Genomic DNA, 19,650 nt, shown 5'->3' on the forward strand with positions numbered 1-19,650 from the left:
CACATATGACCCCCCCCCCCGCCCCCCGCAATCCCTTGGGAGCCTTGAGATCAAACTGAAACCAGTTTCGGGCCTGTTTAACTGTCGGGGCTCCCAAAGCAAAGAACTCTGGGAACCATAGTCATCTGTCAAGGTGGTGGAATTTTAACCCAAATTCTCAACTCCCAGGATTCTCCGGAGGGACGGGGAGGTTTACGTACATAATTTAGATATGCTCTGAGATCTTTGTGGAGAGGCGACCTTGCCCGTGACCTGAGCAGAGTGCAATTCAATAAGGCCAGGGAGTATGGATTGAGGATGGAGTCACAAATTGTCTCACCCGATTGCGTTGGCTCTGCAATCCCGGTGCTTGCTGGGCCGTTCCCTGGATCTCGGCTCATCCTCGATCAGCTCTCTTGTGCAGGACAATCTGGTTGCGCGCCTCCATCCTGGTGTGGTTCTTGGTAGGCTGACGAAGGCATGGAATGTTGTAAGGAGAGTAAGAAGATTCTGTGGTCAGTCGGCAGATTCCTGGAGATGGAAGAAGAGTTTGGTGGACAAAGGGAGTACCCAGAATTAGACTGAAATCGCTAGACTGAAAACGTAGGCCACCCTAGAGAGCCAGCGTGGTGTGGTGGTTAAGAGCGGTGGTTTGGAGTGGTGGACTCTGATCTGGAGAGCCGGGTTTGACTCCCCACTCCTCCACATGAGCTGCGGAGGCTAATCTGGTGAACCGGGTTGGTTTCCCCACTCCTCCACATGAAGCCAGCCGGCTGACCTTGGGCTAGTCACAGCTCTCTCAGCCCCACCTACCTCACAGGGTGTCTGTTGTGGGGAGGGGAAGGGAAGGTGATTGTAAGCCGGTTTGATTCTTCCTTAAGTGGTAGAGAAAGTTGGCATATAAAAACCAACTCTTCTTCTACTAAAGGAAGTAGCTCCCCCCATACACATAATGCTCGGTTAATCTGTGGAACAGGACGTGGTGGTAGCTACAGTATCTTTTTTTCCGACAGGGAGTTAGACAAAGCTGGTTTTGACTACTGGTCGTAAGAGTCAGAATGTAGAGCTATATGGACAGCGACCCTTATATTGATATGTTGTGGAGGGGGTGGCCAATGGTGGTTGCTGGAATGGATGGGTGGACGCCGTGGTTAATTTCGGAGATTCACACCTGCCTTGAACTATCTGTGGCTGAACTAAGTAGAATATGCCAATAAAGGTTGATTGATTGATTGATTGAACTAACTACAGCTCCTTATTGGTGAGGGAGAGGCTCTCGGCACATATTCAGGAATGCTTTATGTGCTCCATGACAGCTGCAAGCAGTTGAAGCACAGGTGGAGACTCTCACACCTGGTCTGAAATTGCATGGAAGAGGATGGTTGAAAAGGGGAGAGGGACATGAATCAGAATGGAGAAATGAACAGAAGGGTGTGTGTGTGTGGGGGGAAGAGAACGTGTGGGGTTATGAGCAGACAACACAGAGATGGAAGTGTTATTATGAGGTGCTGTATGAATTTCAGAGCTGAAGGATTCCCCCCCCTTCTGTAGTTTATCAGCATGCTAAGCTACTAATTTGCATTGCAAATCCTTTCCCAGCCCAGATCCAGAAAAACAGCGTTTTGGTAATCCAGAGAGAGGGCGAACATCGGCAAGATGCAACCCCCAACTCCCCTGCAAAAGAAATTGTCCATCTGATGCTTGGTTTCCTTGTCCCCAGAGTGGGAACTGATTCACACAGGGAGGGAACATCGCTTGATGGAATCTGCCTGCCTGTGGTTTCCCCCCACAAAAGCCATCATGACACATTATAAAATATTTGCCTGGCTGGTTGATGCATGCAAGATTGGGGTCGCACTGAGTGGTAAAGGCAGCTGTGTGAATCTCCCCCAGGATAATCTCTGGGAAGGACAAAGGTGGTGTTTTAAATGCTCCCCAGCCTCTTGGCAATCTGGATACAACTGTCAGAGTGCCAGCAACGTAGATGCCATCAGGTCACAACAGAATTATGGTGACCCCAGCAAAAGGCATCCAAGGCATGTTGGAAGCAGAGGCGGTTTGCCATCGCCTTCCTCTGCAGAGTCGTCTTTGGTGGTCTCCCATCCAAGTACCGACCCTGCTTAGCTTCCAAGATCTAACCAGATCAGGCTGTACCATGCCGCCTTCCCTCCAAGAGGTTATATGGGAGGACCACTTCTCTGCTTTTCCCTTGAGAGCCAGCTTGGTGTAGTGGTTAAGAGCGATGGTTTGGAATGGTGGACTCTGATCTGGAGAACTGGGTTTGATTCCCCGCTCCTCCACATGAAGCCAGCTGGGTGACCTTGGGCTAGTCACAGCTCTCTCAGCCCCACCTACTTCATGGGGTGTGTCTGTTGGGAGGGGAAGGGGATTGTAAGCCAGTCTGAGTCTCCCTTAAGTGGTAGAGAAAGTCAGCATATAAAAAACCAATCCTTCTTCTCTCCTCTTTAGTAAAGAGAAGGGGGAAATTATTTACACCCAGTTGTATTTTCTTCTTTTTGCCTGCAGGGTCTCGGCTCCCGTGCTGAGATGACCCCTCCGCCCCCCTCGCGCCCGCACCGCCATGGACGCCCCCTCTAACTCCTCCTCCTCCTCCTGTTCCACCGCTGCTGTCCTCCCGGCCGACGGGCAGGATGACCGGGCTGCGGTTCGGCCCACTCAGGACTCTCCTGCCTCTCCAGCCACCAAAGAACCCCCCCTCTCGGACCCGTCCTTCTCTGCCTCCACCTCTCCTGATGAAAGCGTCTGGCCCAGCTCTGGTTCCCAGGCAGTTCCCAGCCCCACAAAACTCCCGGCAGCCATCTTATCTGCGCCGCAACGGCAAGCCGACTTTGGCCTAGCGATACCAAACCCGTCCCCCTTCCCTCAGCCAACATGCCCTGGAGAAGATGGGAATAAAGAAGCAGCAGCAGATGATGATGATGAGGGAGAGGATGGTGGAACTGAGGCCCAGCTCTTCTTCTCTGCCAAAGGCTCGGCCTATCTCCTCAGCGGTGGCCACGTTCTCTTACCAAAGGGCTCCCCTAGCACCACAGCTCCCCCGGTGTCTATCCTCCACGTCCAGCGCGGTGGAGGCCCTAACCAAGGCTTTACGTCTACTGACCAAATGTCCCAGAATACCTCAGCGCCAGCCGAATGGACCCCTCATGGCGCCTTCTACACTTACCAACTGGCTGGGCCCCCCGCTCGAACCACGTCTGCCAAAAACGTTCCCACCAAACCCAAAGATGCCCCCACCACCCACGCGGAGGATGAGGAAAACCCCAAAGGGGAAGCCAACCTTGGCCAAGAAGAGGAGCTACTACGGCCACCCATTTGGCTGTGCCTAACATGCCGCCTTTCTTTCCACCGGGGCCGTTCCTTGGCATCCCATGTTCATGTGGCCCATGGGGTGCAGCTGAGCACCAACCAATGCCAGACCCTGTCTAGAGGGGCTTCTGCCGTGTTCCAGGGCACCACACTTGGCTTCCTAGAACCAAATAACCCCACCACTGAGGCAGACCTCAATGCCAGAATGTGTAGCAGATGGGTGAATGTATCAGAAGAGGAGGAGGAGGAAGAGGAGAAGAAAGAAAGCTCAGAAGAACAACGCGAGCCACCCGATGCCAAAGATTCAAGGGTCGGCGGTGCGCACTGGGCAAAGGGGGGGCTGGAGGATAAACCAGAGAATGAAAAGGAGGAGGAGGAAGAGAAAGAGGAGGCTGAAGAAAAGGAAGAGGAGGGTCTCCCAGACCAAAGCTCACATGGCCAAAGCCCATTCATGAGTGCTAACACCCCCCTCTCGGAGACACCGCAGGCAAAGGTCGATAATGACGTTAACGTTGGGTTGGCCAAGGAAGACATCAACATGGAGTTGGTCAATAAAGCTGCCGGCTTGACCAATGAAGTTGTCAGCGTGGGACTGGTTCATGACAGCGCTCAAGCGGAGTTAGCTGGCAAACCCGACAATGCTGGATTAGCCACCAAAGGGAACAGCGATGACCTAACCCATACCACTGACGTCAGCAACGCTGGACTGGCTCACGACGCCGGCCCCGCTGAGTTGGCCCACAGCGTCAGGAACATGGGGATCGCCAATGACATGGCCAGCGTCGGGTTCGAGCTGAACAGCAGCCACAACGGATCGGCCCCGCTCGGCTTTGGGGAAGAATTTACCGCGATGGCCTACTCCGGCTTGAGTTTATCCGGCCACATGTCCTTGCTGCATTCGCGCAACTCCTGCAAGACTCTGAAGTGTCCCAAGTGCAACTGGCATTACAAGTACCAGCAGACTCTGGACGTGCACATGAAGGAGAAGCACCCCGAGAACAACAGCCACTGCGCTTACTGCAGCACCGGGGGGGCCCACCCCCGCCTGGCCAGGGGCGAAAGCTACAACTGCGGCTACAAGCCTTACCGTTGCGAGGCATGCAATTATTCCACCACCACCAAGGGCAACCTCAGCATCCACATGCAGTCCGACAAGCACCTGGCCAACCTGCAGGGCTACCAGGCCACAGGGGGCAATGGGGCCCCTTCGGTGGTCCCTGCCGCGGCTCCCACCCCATCCTCTCCCGAGGAGAAGGAGTCGAAGGGCAAGTCCTCCTGGCAGTGCAAGGTCTGCAGCTACGAGACCAACATCTCTCGCAATCTCCGGATCCACATGACGTCCGAGAAGCACATGCAGAACATGCTGCTGCTCCATCAAGGGCTGCCCTTGGCCCTGCCTGGGCTGCTGGGGCAACCCCAACCTTCGCCAGGAGGCAAGCCACAGCAGGAGCTCTTCCAGTTCTATGGGGCCCAGGCCCTCAGCCACTCCCATCACCCGCACCCCCACCACGCTCATGCCGGGGCCAGCCCGGCCCTGCGGGGGGACAAGCCCATGGAGCAAGCTCAACTCTTACTTAACGGAGGCTTCCCGCATCTCAATAACCCCGGCAGGAAGATGGCCGCCTTGGGGTCAGGTAAGGAAAACTGCCCTTTCCCCCACTGTTCTAAGGCTGTTCCCCACCCCGAGCCCTGTTCATGCCAGGCCATGTGGGATCAAGAGGTTGAACAAACCTCTCAGGCTACTCAACTTTCCCACCGGTATTAAGCAGAGAACTTCCGTTCCTAGGACCACGTTTTATTGACATTTCCTCCCCATCTGCTTCCTTCCTGTGCTCCTCTGTCCTTCTCCACTTGCTGGCCGTGTTTCCTCCTCCTTGCTCGTTCATCCCTTGTCCGTCTCTTCAGGCCTGGTTTGGCTTTCCGTCTCACTCCCCAAAATCGTTGGCTGACAGGATCCTCTTTCCTCCGGCTCTCTCCTTCCTTCCATTCATCCCCTCCCGTTTCCCTTTGTTCCACCCTCTCGCCGCTCGCTCCCATCCACACATTTATATTTTATACCTCTCGTTCATCCAGGAGGAATTATTTATATTCACCCACTCGTTCTTGTCCTCCTTGCCTTTTGCGCAGCCCCTGCGTCGCTCTCTCCGGAGCCTGCCCCGCCTTCCCCACTGCCGCCCCACTCTGGATCAGACCTGGGGGCGCCCCAGAGGTTGTTTGGCTGCTTGGTGTGCCAGGCGTTCAGCACCGACAGCCTGGAAGCTCTCCTGCGCCACGCATCTGCGCCACGCTCGTTGCCCGAGGGAGAATGGAAGGAGGTGTCGGGGGACTTGCATCGATGCAGACTGTGCGCTTACGGCACCCAGCTGAAGGCCAACTTCCAACTGCATCTCAAGACCGACAAGCACGCCCTGAAGTACCAACTGGCGGCCCACTTGCGCGAAGGAGGTAACAGCGGAGCCCACCTGGGACCGGAGCTGCCCCTGGGCCCACCCCTTCACCTGCACTGCAACCTCTGCGAATATGAGACCAACAGCAAGGAAAAGATGCGCCTGCATGTAGCTGGGGGCAGCCACCAGGAAGCACTGCAAGGTTACAAGGTATTAAACAGGGCGAGGTGGGGGGGGAGACACCACTAGCTGGAGGGGGCAAAGGTCAAGGAGAAATAGGTGGGGCCACAAGATAAAAGGACAAGACAGGGGGGATGTCTTCACATTGCAAAGACAACTACTGGCAGACAAATGGACATGGGTGGAGTCTAATGGAAAGTGGGAGGAGCCCCAGGAAAGGGGAGAGACTTTAGAAGAACAAGACACCAAAAAGTTCTTGTGAGAAATGTCCAAGAAAGGAAGGCCAATCTGTTGGATCAGTGGTTAGCTTCCAGCGTGTTGTGTTTGGAGCGGTGATCTGGAGAACCAAGTTCGATTCCCCCTTCCTACACATGAAGCCAGCTGGGTGACCTTGAGCTAGTCACACTCTCTCAGCCCCACCCACCTCACAGGGTGTCTGTTGTGTGGAGGGGAAGGTGATTATAAGCCGGTTTGATTCTTCCTTAAGTGGCAGAGAAAATCGGCATATTAAAACCAACTCCTCTTCTTCTACATGCAGAAGGCCCCAAGTTTAAGCTCTGGCGTCTCCATTTAAAGGGAAGGGCTTTCTCTTCCTGAGATACTGCCAGTCATGGGAAGAGGCCGTGGCTCAGTGGCAGAGCATCTGCTCGGCGTGCAGAAGGTCCCAAGTTCAATCCTCAGCATGTCCGGTTTAAAGGATGAGGTGGCAGGCGAGACCGAGAGCTGCTGCCAGTCCGAGCAGACAGTACTGGCTTTGATGGACTAATAGTCTGATGCAGTATGAGGCAGCTTCCTGTGAACCAGTCAGAGGAGACAAGAGGGACTTAGCTGTCAGACCAAGTCAAGAAAAGGAAGGAAAGGGGGGATGGCTAGGAGGGCTTTAATTTTCCCGGCGGGACCAGCAGCCTCTCGCCCACTCCCATTATTTTTGTCTCTCTTGCCAGTTCCTCCTAGAACTGGAGGCCACGTTGGCACCACCACCGGGACCCGATCCCGCCCAGTTCCGCTGCCTCCTCTGCAACACCGACACGCCCAACCGCCTGCTGATGATCCAGCACCTGCGCTCCCCCCAGCACCGCGATGCCCACGGCCAATGGCGCCTCCAGCTTCTGCAGAACGGGGAAGGCACACCCGGCCTGGAGAGATACATCTGCCTTGCCCCTGCAAACCCCACCGGTAACTGCCCCATGGGTTGTGTGGGTGCATGCGGCCGCAGGGCTACGACAACATGGACGACCGCATATCTTTTAGTGGTGGAGAACATGGTTGGGGATGCGGGTAGCAAAGGGGCTGTCCATGGAGAGTTGAGACAGAGGAAGGAAGAGGATCTGGAACTGGCGTGTGGCCGTACAGCGGGATTAAGGCCGGCGGCGGCAGGGCCTGCGTCCTCCGCCGTAACTCCACCGCGTGCCCCCTCTCTCGGCTCAGCGCTTAACGCCTGTGTCGGTGGATACTGAACCGCGAAGCCGCTGAACGCCGTTTCCCTCCTCCTCCTCCCTTTTCTGCCGCCAACCTCCGCCCCCCCTTCATAATGGATTATGACAGATACTGGGGCCGTTGCCTAGCAACCCCGTAGGAAGAATGAAGGAGAAGAGAAATGAGAAAGATGTAGGGACCGCTGCTGTGGGGGGGGGGGTGCGAGAGAGAGGGTGGGGGGAGGAGAGAAAGAAGGAATGGAGGAAGGATTTTTTCCCCTCTCTCTCTTCCCCTTCTCCAGCCAGTAACTGCCCCTACCAGCTCCCCCACCCCGCGCCCTGGGGAACTCTTCCAAGTGATGCCAGTTGGCCCCGTTCCCAGCCTCAATTTATCTTTCAAAACACCGTTGACCCAGGGCAGGTCCCTCCCTGTGTACAGAAGTCAACATGGATCAGGCTTCTGAGATAAAAAGGGAAAGGGCAGGGGGGGGAGAGGCACGGAAATGGGGAAGGAGGTAGCCAGGGCAAAAAAGCGCCCGACGCCGGGACGAGTAAAGGATTCGGATGACATTGGGTGAAGCGGAAGGGCAAAACGGGGATGATTGGAAAGGTTCTGTGGGGAATGCTGGTGGGGGGTTTCTCGGAGACCCTGAGGGAGCCGGGCGACCCCCAAGGAACGGAATCGGAAAGGTGGGGGGGCCCCCCGTGAGAGAGATGGACGCCCCGCGTGGTGAGAAATGGAGGTCTTAACATCTCGGTGGGTGTATTGAATAGTGTTAATTGAGTTGCCAATGGCAGAGAGGTTGCTACTGCCGGGCGGGGAGGCGAACCCGTTCGATATTAACGATCCCACTTGGGTTGAGAGTTTAATTAGTATCTGACGAGGATAAAGTCCTGGATCGTGCGTCACTCTCACAACACTGTTGCGGAATTCCCCTTTTCAGTCTCTCTCGGTACTTTCTTTTTGGCTTTCCACCTTTCAGACCCCTAAATGAAAGAAAGAGGGTATCAGCCCTAAGACAAAATTTCTGGGCCTTTGGGAAGTTCAGGGGACAAAAGAAGCCCCCAAGGGGGTGGGGGGTTATGGCGGCTACAGCACCTGCAGCCACCCCCACCTTTTCACTTCTCGTTTGACTCCCGCCTCACCTCTAGGGAAGGAAACGGTGACCGAAGTCCAGTCCCCAGAGAAAGAAGCGCTGAATAAAACCCAGATGCCTGGTGAGTGGTCTCTTGTTCGCTCTTACAAACCATTCCCCCTTGTGAATTTCCCCCCCACAAACACACATAGTCCCCATGAGCCAGCCCCCAATTCCGTGTTCATTCGTTTTCCAATCTCGTTTTTATCTTTCCTCCTCAGGCAGGCCCTGTCCTCTCCCCTTGCCCTGCCCAACTCCTGCCTCAGAAACATAAGCAACATCCCGTTGAAAAACCCCATGCATGCTTCTCGGGGACCCTGGTGCAGATGTAGAGTGTCCCTCTTCACAAGGCTGCATTATGCAGACCCCAAACTCATTTTGGAAGGGTTTAAATTCTGTGGAACAATACAGGACCAAACCTGGCAGTCCTTGAGCTGTTTCTCCCCCCCCGGTAGGGTTGGTTTCTGTGGGCACAGAGGCATTGTGGTATGAACTAGGCAACTGGTTAAATTCTATTTTCCCCCTCCAGCCCAGCAGTCAGGGCTGGCTCAAGTTATTTTGTCACCCTCATCAAAACATCTGCCCCTCCTGGGCTTGTGCCCTCACCGGCCGGGACCAGTCCGAGCCCATAAGAACATAAGAAAGGCCCTGCTGGATCAGACCGAGGCCCATCAAGTCCAGCAGTCTGTTCACACAGTGGCCAACCAAGTGCCTCTAGGAAGCCCACAAACCAGACGACTGAAGCAGCAGCATTGTCCTGCCGGTGTCCCACAGCACCTCATAGAATAGGCGTGCTCCTCTGATCCTGGAGAGAATAGGTATGCATCATGACTAGTATCCATTTTTGCTAGTGGCCATGAATAACCCTCTCCTCCATGAACATGTCCACTTCCTTCCTAAAGCCTTCCAAGTTGGCAGCCATCACCACATCCTGAGGCAGGGAATTCCACAATTTAACTGTGTGTTATGTGAAGAAATACTTCCTTTTATCTGTTTTGAATCTCTCACCCTCCAATCTCTGCTGAAATGCCGTAGGAGTCTGGCTTGGAACCTGTGGGGAGAGCAGCCAAAGAACCACCCCTGCAAAGCCCATCTTGCAATACCTGGCAAGAGCCCCTCTTCCTCTGCACTCGGGGCACCTTACTATGTTGAATCTCTGCATTCACATTCTGAAAATCTCCCCCCCCCACCCCTTTGCAGGTTCCGATGAGACTGAAGCAAAAGCTGGAGGTGTGGGCAATATTACAGTAAGTGGGGCCGGGGGGTACTTGTTGCATACATGGGGCAGCTGTGTTTAGCACCGTGTTGGCGAACCCATGGCACGCGTGCCACTTCCGGCACGCCGAGCCCTCTCTGCCGGCACACGCGGGTAAGTTGAGCAGCTGGGTGGCGGGGGCTTTGAACCAGCGGTTCCCCTTCCCTGGACTCCCCACCGCCCAGCTGGGCAGCGGGGGCTTTGAACCAAGCGGTTCAGGGAAGGGGGGGAGCGGTTCAAAGCTCCCCCCCTGTCCTGCTCCGGGAGGCCAGGTCATCAGAGCTGGTAGACCTGGCCCCTGGGAAAAGCCATCCGCTGGAGGCCAGGTCATCCAGGCTGGTAGATCTGGCCCCCAGAGGAGGGAGGGAGGGGGAGAGAGAGAGAGAGAGAGAAGCAAGTGTTTCCTGCTCCGGGAGACCAGGTGTTATTTTTTTTTTCTAAACTAAAACCTCCGTATTCAGGTTAAATTGCAGTGTTGGCACTTGGCGATAAATAAGTAGGTTTTGGGTTGCAGTTTGGGCACTCGGTCTCTAAAAGGTTCGCCATCACTGGTTTAGCATTTGGATGGGAAACCATCAAGGAAGTCCAGGGTTGCCACACAGAGGGAGGGAAAGGCAAACTGCCCCTGCTGATCTCTTGCCTTGAAAACCCCATGAGGGGTCGCTGTAGTCACATGAACACATGAAGCTGCCTCATACTGAATCAGACCCTTGGTCCATCAGAGTCAGTACTGTCTACTCTGTCCAGCAGCGGCTCTCCAGGGTCTCAGGCAGGGGTCTTTCACATCACCTACTTGCCCGGTCCCTTGAACTGGAGATGCCGGGGATTGAACCTGGGACCTTCTGCATGCCAAGCAGATACTCTACCACTGAGCCACAGCCCCTCCCAAAATCGGTTGCGACTTGACAGCATTTCATTATTATTTATTTAGAGATTTACAGCCCACTTTTCTCCCCAAAGGAGACCCAAATTGGCTTATACCATTGTTCTCCCCTCCTCCACTGTATCCTTACAATCACCACTCTGTGAGGTCTGTTTGGCTGAGAGAGAAAGCATGACTTGCCCCAGGTCACCCACCGAGCTTCCATGGCAGAACGGGGATTTGAAGCTGGGTCATCCAGATCCCAGCCTGACAATCTAACCTCTACACCACACTGGCATTTAAATGATACTTGGATATATCTGACAAAGGGGGCTTTGATTCACAGACGTTTACAGCTTGGGACACTTTGTTGGATCTTTCAGATGCTATCGGGCTCCAGTTTTGTTCTGCTCAAGCGTATCTTTCTGTAGCAGCCCTTTCTCCATCTGAACAACTGCTGTGGGAGGAATGCGCTCCCTGCCCCAACTAATTTTGAGTGGAATGGCCTCAAAATCCCACTAAAATTTCGAGGGGACTACCTCAGGTAGTGGGTAGATTTCGTCCCCGCTTGGAGCCTATCTTTGACTGAATTAAAACAGCAAAAAAGCTAAAGGGTTGAGAGAGTGGGGAGAGAAATGCATAATCCACTCACAGGACACAAACTGAACCAGACAATTAGGAATACAGTAGAATATTAATAACCCTCCTACTTAGCTGGGGTTGCATAGTGGCTAAGAGAATTTGCTGTGACCCGGCAGGCCTCCAGTGCGAATGCCGCCTCTGCCATAACCTTTTTTGGTGGCTGCAAGCAAGCCATGTTCTTTCTCACGCACCTCTGCAATGCGGGGATGAAAACACCGGCCTCCCGCACTAGACTGTCGTGAGGGTTTCAAGATAACGGGGGAAGCGGTTTGAACCCTGAAAGCCCCACATAAATTATTCTTATTATTAAATGTGCTCTTTCAGCGGTCTGACCCATAGATCTGTGCTCTGACAGGGTAATCTGTCCAGGGTTGAAATCAAAAGGCAATGCTATGTTCTCTTGAGCGATCCCCAAAACAGCCCTGCGAGATCGGCTAGCATTATTTATGCCCTTGTTCCAGCTGAAGATCGACATGGGGACATTTTCTGGCTCTCAGGCACCATGGTCTTTCACTGCCTCATGGAAAACAGAAACGCAGTCCGCTCCTAGGCCGAAGCCTCGACTGTTTGTTCCGTTTTCTGGCCACTGTTGGCCGGAAAGTACAATCTCGGTCTGGAGGTGGAACTTTGACAGATCATCTGACCGGGCCTTTCGGCCGGTGGCCATTCCCTGCTCAGCCACACGGGGCACTCGGCTGTTTGTTTATAAGGAACGGGGAAGCCGAGCAGCGGTGTGGGTGGGGAGAGAGAGGGAGGCATTTTGTGCCGACATGGCCCAGAAGCAGGACAGACAGGTGGGAAGACGGAGCCGAGACCTTTGCCACACCTTTGCCAGTTCACCCTTTTGGAAACTTTTGTTCTCTTCCCCCCTCCCCATCACTTCCCTCATATTTCTTGCTGTCGGGAAGGTTACTAAGACTTCCATGCAAATCCCTCCCCGGGCCAAGAATCAGGGCTGTGGGTCATCCGTAACTCTCCCTCGTAGGGCTGCCAGGTCCCTCTTCGCCACCAGCAGGAGGCTTTGGGTGCGGGGCCTGAGGAGGGCAGGGAGGGACTTCAATGCCATAGAGTCCAATTGCCAAAGCGGCCGTTTTCTCCAGGTGAACTGATCTCTATCGGCTAGCGATCAGGTGTAATAGCGGGAGAGCTCCAGCTACTACCTGGAGGTTGGCAACCCTACTCCCTAGCCTTTTCTCTGCCTCTCACCCCTTTAACTTTTCTCCTCTTTCCGACGTTCAGGTGTTCTGCTGCCCGTACTGCAACTTTGTCGACCCGTCAGCCGAAGGGGTGCGGGCTCACACAGTCTCCCAGCATGCCGTGCAGCCCAAGTTTCGCTGCCCTCTGTGCCAGGAGCAGCTGGTGGGCCGGACCAACCTCCACTTCCACCTTAGCCACATTCACAACGTGGTGCCCGAATGTGTGGAGAAGCTTTTGCTTGTGGTAAGTACAAGCGCAAGGCACATGGGGGGATGGGGGACGTTCTCTTCTCTCGTTTTCTGGCAGGGCTGCTGTGCTTTGCCAGGAGGAATTTATTTGGGGTGGTGGTCATGAACACATGAAGCTGCCTTATACTGAATCAGACCCCCCTTGGTCCATCAAAGTCAGTATTGTCTACTCAGACCGGCAGCGGTGCTCCAGGGTCTCAGGCAGGGGTCTTTCACATCACCTACCTGCCTAGTCCCTTTAACTGGAGATGTCAGGGATTGAACCTGGGACCTTCTGCATGCCAAACAGATGCTCTACCACTGAGCTATGGCCCTTCCTTGCCTGAAGATGCATTGCAGGGAGACAACTTGACCTGTTGAATGGGCTTTCAGAAGAAGAGTTGGTTTTTATATGCCGACATTCTCTACCACTTAAGGGAGAATCAAACAATAACCTTCCCTCCCTCTCCCCACAGCAGACACTCTGTGAGGTAGGTGAGGCTGAGAGAGCTGTGGCTAGCCCAAGGACACCCAGTTGGATTCATGTGGAGGAGTGGGGAAACCAACACAGTTCACCAGATTAGCCTCCGCCGCTCATGTGGAGGAGGGGGGAATCAAACCCGGTTCTCCAGATCAGAGTCCACGGAGGGATGGGACCAGGAAACCCCCTTGACAACTAGGAGGGCGTGAGGACAGCACATCACTTGAGAGCCATGGGAGAGGGTTGCTGGGGGTAGGATTGGGGTGGGGGCTTCAGCCCTCTCTCCCTCGTGGGAATCTGGGCTTTTTACTGGACAGCTCTACAAGGGAATGAGTCATGACCTTTATTTTTGCACTCCGGTAATTCTGCCTTCCCTCCTTGTCTTCTCCCAGGCCACCACTGTGGAAATGACCTTCGCCACCAAAGTTGTACCAAGCCCCAGCCTCCCTCCTGACCCACCAAAGCCAGATGGGACACCCAGCCCAGAGCAAGGGGGTGCAAATGAACCCCAAAGCCCCCTTGTCGGTAAGCAGTGGTGTTAACTGAAGGGCCCTTCATGGGTTTGGTTTTTTGTTGTTGTTCATTTTGGTTAGAATGGCATCAAGCTCCCAGGAATTGCTCTTTAACACATTTGTTTCCCCCCCTCCTTCCTCAATGGGCATCGTTTGTGGCCCCCTTCCTATTTTCACCCTCTGAAATTAGCCTGAGAAAGACTGGGTGGCTCCCTATTATGCAGTCACATGCATGGTTGACTGGGGATTCGAACCTGGGTCTCCTGAGTCGAGTACAACACCAACTACTACACCACACTGCCTCAAAACACCACAGTCTCCCCTCTGCCCAGTCACTCTTTCAGTTAAGCACGTTACAAGCTGATTTTTCTCTTTGGCTCCAGGCCCATCTCTTAGCAGCCCTACAAACGGCAATAGGAAAAGGCCCGTTAGGCTTTACAACAGCTCAACGATGCTTGGCTGGGCCTCCTTCGGGACACGGCCACTGTATTCTTGAGCTATTCTTTCTGGAGCCACAAGGGTTAGAAACTTACTTGCTGGTTTTTAAATGAAAAGGTGAAGATTCCACAGATGCCATAAATGCAATCAGTGGTAAACGGCCAGTTGTAGAGATAACGCAGTGCAAATATAAGCGCCGGTGGCACATGACAGCAACAAAGGGATATATGTTAAGGATAAAGAGAAGATGGATTGTTCTGCATCCCAAATGCAGCCAACCAAATTATGCAAATGTAGCTTTGTATACGCTTTTGACAACAGGAGATATTTCTAATCTGGGCGTTCGAATAACTTGGATTTGGGTTGCAAGGCAGGAAGTCAGAATGGAAATCTAGGAAGGGGAAAAGAAAGCCACACAGACATGACCTCACACATGAAACTGCCATATACTGAATCAGACCATTAATCAAAGTCAGCATTGTCAACTCTGACAAGCACTAGCTGTCCAGGATCTCAGGTAGAGATCTTTTACATCATCTACTGCCTGGTCCTTTTTTACCTGGTGATGCCAAGTATTGAACCTGCGACCTTCTACATGCAAAGCAGAGGTTCTTCCACTGAGCTGCAGCCCCTCTCAAAAAAATGCATGAAGCTGCCTTATACTAAACCAGACAATCAGTATATCAGAGTCTACTGTCTACTCAGACTGGCGAGAGCTCTCCAGGGTTTCAGGTAGAGGGTCTTTCACATCACCCACTAACTTTTGCCTTCCTCTGGGCACAAAGCAGGGGTCCCTGGGGCAGTGGGTGCGAGGTAGTTGTGAATGTCCTGTGTTGTGCATTGGGTTGGACTAGATGACCCTTGAGGCCCCTCGGAGTCTGCGTTTCTACCTGGTCCTTTTAACTGGAGATGCCAGGGCTTGATCCTGGGACCTTCTGCATGCCAAGCAGATGCTCTACCACTCAGCCACCGCCCCAAAGTTCTTCACTAGCTGGCAGATTCTGCACTTCCAACAGCTAGCTAGTCAGTTGTTAATATGACCCCACCCAGCATCAGAGAAATCCTCCAGATGTGCCAACTAGAGGCTCCCACTTAGCCAGGGCTTCCTCTTTGAGATCCACATGTGCCCTGTTCTGTACTGCACCCAAGACCTGTGGAGAGGGGGACTGAATGCTTCAGATTTGAAATATTTCCTAACAATCCCTTCTCCTCCCTCCCCTAGTACCACCCACTGGGGAAAAAGCTCCTTCGGCTCCGGCGCTGCGCCCCGAAACGCCCCCCACTGCTGCTCCCTCCCCAGCAGCACCCGCAGACCCTCCGGAAAAGCCGCCGCCCACCTCTTCAACCCCTCCCCCACCCGCCGCGCCCGAACCTGAAGAGGAGGACCCTCCTCGTCTGAACGCCCTGCCCGAGGAGCAGCCACTGCCGCCGTCACAGGCCCCGACGGAGCCTCCAGAGGCCTTGCCGCCCGCCCAGCCCAGCCTGGATCCCCGGCACCCACTGTCCTACCGCAAGGCGACCAATTTCGCCTTGGACAAATTCCTGGACCCCGGCCGCCCGTACAAATGCACGGTGTGCAAGGAGTCCTTCACCCAGAAGAACATCCTCTTGGTGCACTACAATTCTGTCTCCCACCTGCACAAGATGAAGAAGGCCTCGGCTGACCCCTCAGCATCCTCCCGAGGCGAGCCGGGCACCCCGGGGGCTCTCCAGCCGTCCTCGGACAAGCCTTACAAATGTACCACCTGCCGGGTTTCCTACAACCAGAGTTCCACACTAGAGATCCACATGCGGTCAGTCCTGCATCAGACTCGCTCCCGCGTCGCTAAGATGGAAGCTGTGGGGAAAGCGGAGACGGCGTCAGCCGAAGCAGAGGCCCCCGGCGAGACACCGCCAGAAACGGAGACACCCAAGCTCTTAGAGACCGGCTGCATGCCGGTGCCGGCTCTCCCATTTCTGGCACCGCCCACGGCAGAACTGCAGCGTTTCCCCACGCCCATATTCACCCCACCGCTGCTGCCGCCCTTCCCTTTGGTTCCGGAGTCCCTGATAAAACTGCAGCAGCAACAGCAGCAGCTCCTGCTCCCCTTTTATTTACACGACCTCAAAGTGGCCCCCAAATTGGCTCTGGCAGCACCAGCCCTTGCCCTACCCACCACTCCGCCTGTGCTGTTGCCCCCTCCCCCAGCCAAGGAAGAGCAGGCCCCTGTACTGGGCAATTCCAAACCGGAGCAGGTAGAAGAGGAGGCCGCAGAGGAGGCAGAGGGGGCTCAGCCGGGGAGCGAGGCGTCCCGCACGGCAGCCAAGGCCCTGCTGGAGAACTTTGGTTTTGAGCTCGTGATCCAGTACAATGAAGGCAAGCAACCTGTGGTGGCGGCAGCGGCTCCAGCTGTCCCCCCTCGGCCCCCAGCGGGCAAGCTGCAGTGCGGCGCATGTGGCAAACAGTTCTCCAACATGCTCATCCTGAAAACCCACGAGGAGCACGTCCACCGGCGCTTCCTGCCTTTCGAGGCGCTCAATCGTTATGCCGCACAGTTCCGGAAGAGTTACGACAGCATGTATCCACCCCCGCCACTCCCTGTTGAGACCACCACCACGGTTGCTGCTCCCACGACCACTGTTGCTGCTGCTGCCACCACCGCCACCACAGAGACCTCAACTGTTTCTGTCCCACCAGCCTCCATACCTCTGGATATCCCGTCCCTCTGCCCTCCTTTTTTAATGCAACCCATGCCAGTGGTGGTTCCGCCACCCGATGGCGAGACTCCTCGGGTGTCTCCCGAACGCTTGAAATCTCTGTGGTTTCGTGGCGAGGATGAGGAAGGCGGCAATTTGTCTCTGGGTCCTGACGCTCCTCGGGGCGGCTTCCACAATACGCGGCGCTTCTCCCGCACTAAATTCACGGACTTCCAGTCTCAGGCTCTGCAGTCCTTCTTTGAGTCCAGCGCTTATCCCAAAGACGGCGAGGTCGAGCGTCTGTCGGTGCTCTTGGGCTTGCCGAACAGAGTCATTGTGGTTTGGTTCCAGAACGCCCGTCAGAAGGCCCGCAAGTGCGGAAGTGAAGCTGGGGTGAGTAGTGGAAGCGCCGGGACGCAGCCTGCCTGCAAGAAGTGCCGGACGTCCTTCCGCTGCATCTTTGAACTGATACGCCACCTCAAGAAGTGTTACAACGACCAGCCTGAGGAAGGGGAAGCGGACGGTGCTGAGGAAGACAATGAAGCTCACGAGGAAGAAGAACTGGAGGAAGAAGAGGAAGAGGAGCAACAACCCCAGGAGCCTTCAGCAACTGATGGAGAGGCTAAGACAGATGGAGCTGGAGACAAACTCCCAGAGGAAGAGCTGCCGCCTCCAGAAGCCCTGCCAGAAAGCTCATCCAGTCATCCCTGTGACCAGTGCCCAGCCACGTTCTCTAGCACTGACCTCCTCAATGCTCACCATGTTAGTCACATGCCAGCAGCTGGTCCTCCACCAGCCACCATAGGACCTCCCCAACAACTCCTGGACTTGCCCCCCTTGGCATTTGGCGAGCGCAACATCCAGCCTGATCCCTCCCGTGCACAGAAGCGGAAACACGAGGACGGGAGCTTGTCACCCACTGGCAGCGAATGCGCTAGCATGGTGGGAGGGGATAACGAGCCTCCGCGGGACAAGCGCCTGCGCACCACCATTTTGCCCGAGCAGCTGGAGATTCTGTATCGCTGGTACATGCAGGACTCCAACCCGACCCGGAAGATGCTCGACTGCATCTCGGAAGAAGTGGGGCTTAAAAAGAGGGTTGTCCAGGTGTGGTTCCAGAACACGAGAGCCCGAGAGAGGAAGGGCCAGTTCCGCTGCAATGCCAGCACCACCGTCCCAACCACCAAGCCTTCGACGGTGCTCCCTACCACCTTCCCGAAGTTCAACCCTCCGCTGCGAGACCCGCCTATCCTTTATGGAGCTGCCTTCACCCCCAGCCTCCCTGTGGTTCCTGTCCAGCCACCTCCAAGCAAGCCAGATGTTCCTGTGGATTCACAAGCACAGGACGAAGCCGCTGAGGAAGAGGTGCCCAAGGAAAACGAAGACAGAAGCTTGTCAGGAGGGGAGTTGAGCGATTCGTCGTCCTCGTCGTGTTCTCTGGCCGATCTGGATTCCCCAGGCAGCCAACAGAGTCGGGCGATGGAGGGCGGTTCCGGAGGCCTCCATGACTCCCTGGGTCAGCGTCGGTACCGCACTCAGATGTCCAGTCTTCAGCTCAAAATCATGAAGGCTTGTTACGAGGCCTACCGAACTCCCACCATGCAAGAGTGCGAGGTGCTGGGTGAGGAAATTGGCCTGCCCAAGCGGGTGATTCAGGTGTGGTTTCAGAATGCCAGGGCCAAAGAGAAAAAGGCCAAGGCAGCCTCGGGCAGCACCAGCGGCGGTGACGAAGGGCCCCCCAGCGCACACGCTCAGTCAGAATGTTCCTACTGCGAAGTCAAGTACGATTTCTACGTGTCCTGCCGTGGGCACCTCTTTTCTCGAGGCCACCTAGCCCGACTTAAAGAGGCCATCAAGGCCCAGCTCAAGAGTGAAAGCAAGTGCTATGAGCTGATGCCGGACAAAGGGACGCCGTCCCCAACCAGGCTGGGCGCTTCTGTGCCCCCCACCACCGTGCCACCGTCCCTTGGGAGTATGGCCTCTTTTGTACCAGGTGAGTGGTAAAAGAGGTAAAGTATGTTAAAGACAAGATGGGGAGGGGTCCTTGTTTCTCTCCTCACCCTCCCCTCCTGATGCTATCCCAACATCTCTGTCCCTACAATTCATGCTCTCCACCATTTTGAATGTAAGCCCCAAAATGGTTTCCTCCCCTTGCAGTTTGTCCAGCTCATTTTTATTCCCATTCTTAATTATTTGCTGATCTCTCCCTCCTCCTGCTTTGCCTTCTTGTTGGCTTATTCCCCCATCCTTTGCCCCTCCGACCCCATTTCGGGAGTTTTGGGGGATGCAGATAGAACAGGATCTTTATCCTCCAACAATGCTGCTTTGTGTCCATATTGGCACACCAAGGTCTCCAGACAGAATGCACTGCCAGAACGAAAAGGACTATCTATCCCAGCAATTTAAAGAAGAAGGTACTGGATTGGGGAGGGATTTACCTGTCCCCTTCTGAAGACTCAAGCCTTAGAACAGGGGGTCCCCAACTTTTTTGAGCCTGCAGGCACCTTTGGAGTTCTGACCCAGGGTGGTGGCGGCAACCACAAAATGGCTGCCACAGGAGGCGGAGCTAATCACACCATGTCAGGGAGTGAGGTCATACATAACTCTAGTAGAAACTCTTCAACATTTCAGGCAGAACTTCTGTTTAACAGGATGCCTTTTAGAATGAACACAATTTACTTTTAGTCATACAGCGAAAAGCCTTGAGCTGTGGTGGCAGCTGCTGCTGAAGCAATTTTTTAAAAAAATCTGCTCAGCTAATCAGATCTCTCATGGCCAATCAAAAGCCCTGCTGGGCACAAGCCCCACCTGACTCTGCCCACTATCTCAAAACTCTTGGTGGGCACATGAACACCCATGAAGCTGCCTGATACTGAATCAGACCCTTGGTCCATGAAAGTCAGTATCGTCTACTCAAACTGGCAGCGGGTCTCTAG

The 19,650-nt window shown here is 54.7% G+C and overlaps 1 protein-coding gene across 1 annotated transcript in view; it reads left to right on the top strand.

The window, feature by feature from the left end:
* The window catches only part of ZFHX2 (zinc finger homeobox 2), a 30,374-nt gene that overhangs the window by 9,415 nt on the left and 1,309 nt on the right, over positions 1-19,650 (top strand). Inside the window, 9 exon segments of the mRNA XM_056863285.1 lie at positions 2,506-4,940; positions 5,434-5,903; positions 6,818-6,949; positions 6,952-6,998; positions 8,385-8,506; positions 9,625-9,671; positions 12,423-12,623; positions 13,481-13,613; positions 15,261-18,707. Coding sequence (XP_056719263.1) covers positions 2,561-4,940; positions 5,434-5,903; positions 6,818-6,949; positions 6,952-6,998; positions 8,385-8,506; positions 9,625-9,671; positions 12,423-12,623; positions 13,481-13,613; positions 15,261-18,707 — 6,979 coding nt within the window. The 5' untranslated portion in view covers positions 2,506-2,560.

This window comes from Euleptes europaea, chromosome 18 (assembly GCF_029931775.1).
Source record: "Euleptes europaea isolate rEulEur1 chromosome 18, rEulEur1.hap1, whole genome shotgun sequence".
Taxonomy (NCBI): domain Eukaryota; kingdom Metazoa; phylum Chordata; class Lepidosauria; order Squamata; family Sphaerodactylidae; genus Euleptes; species Euleptes europaea.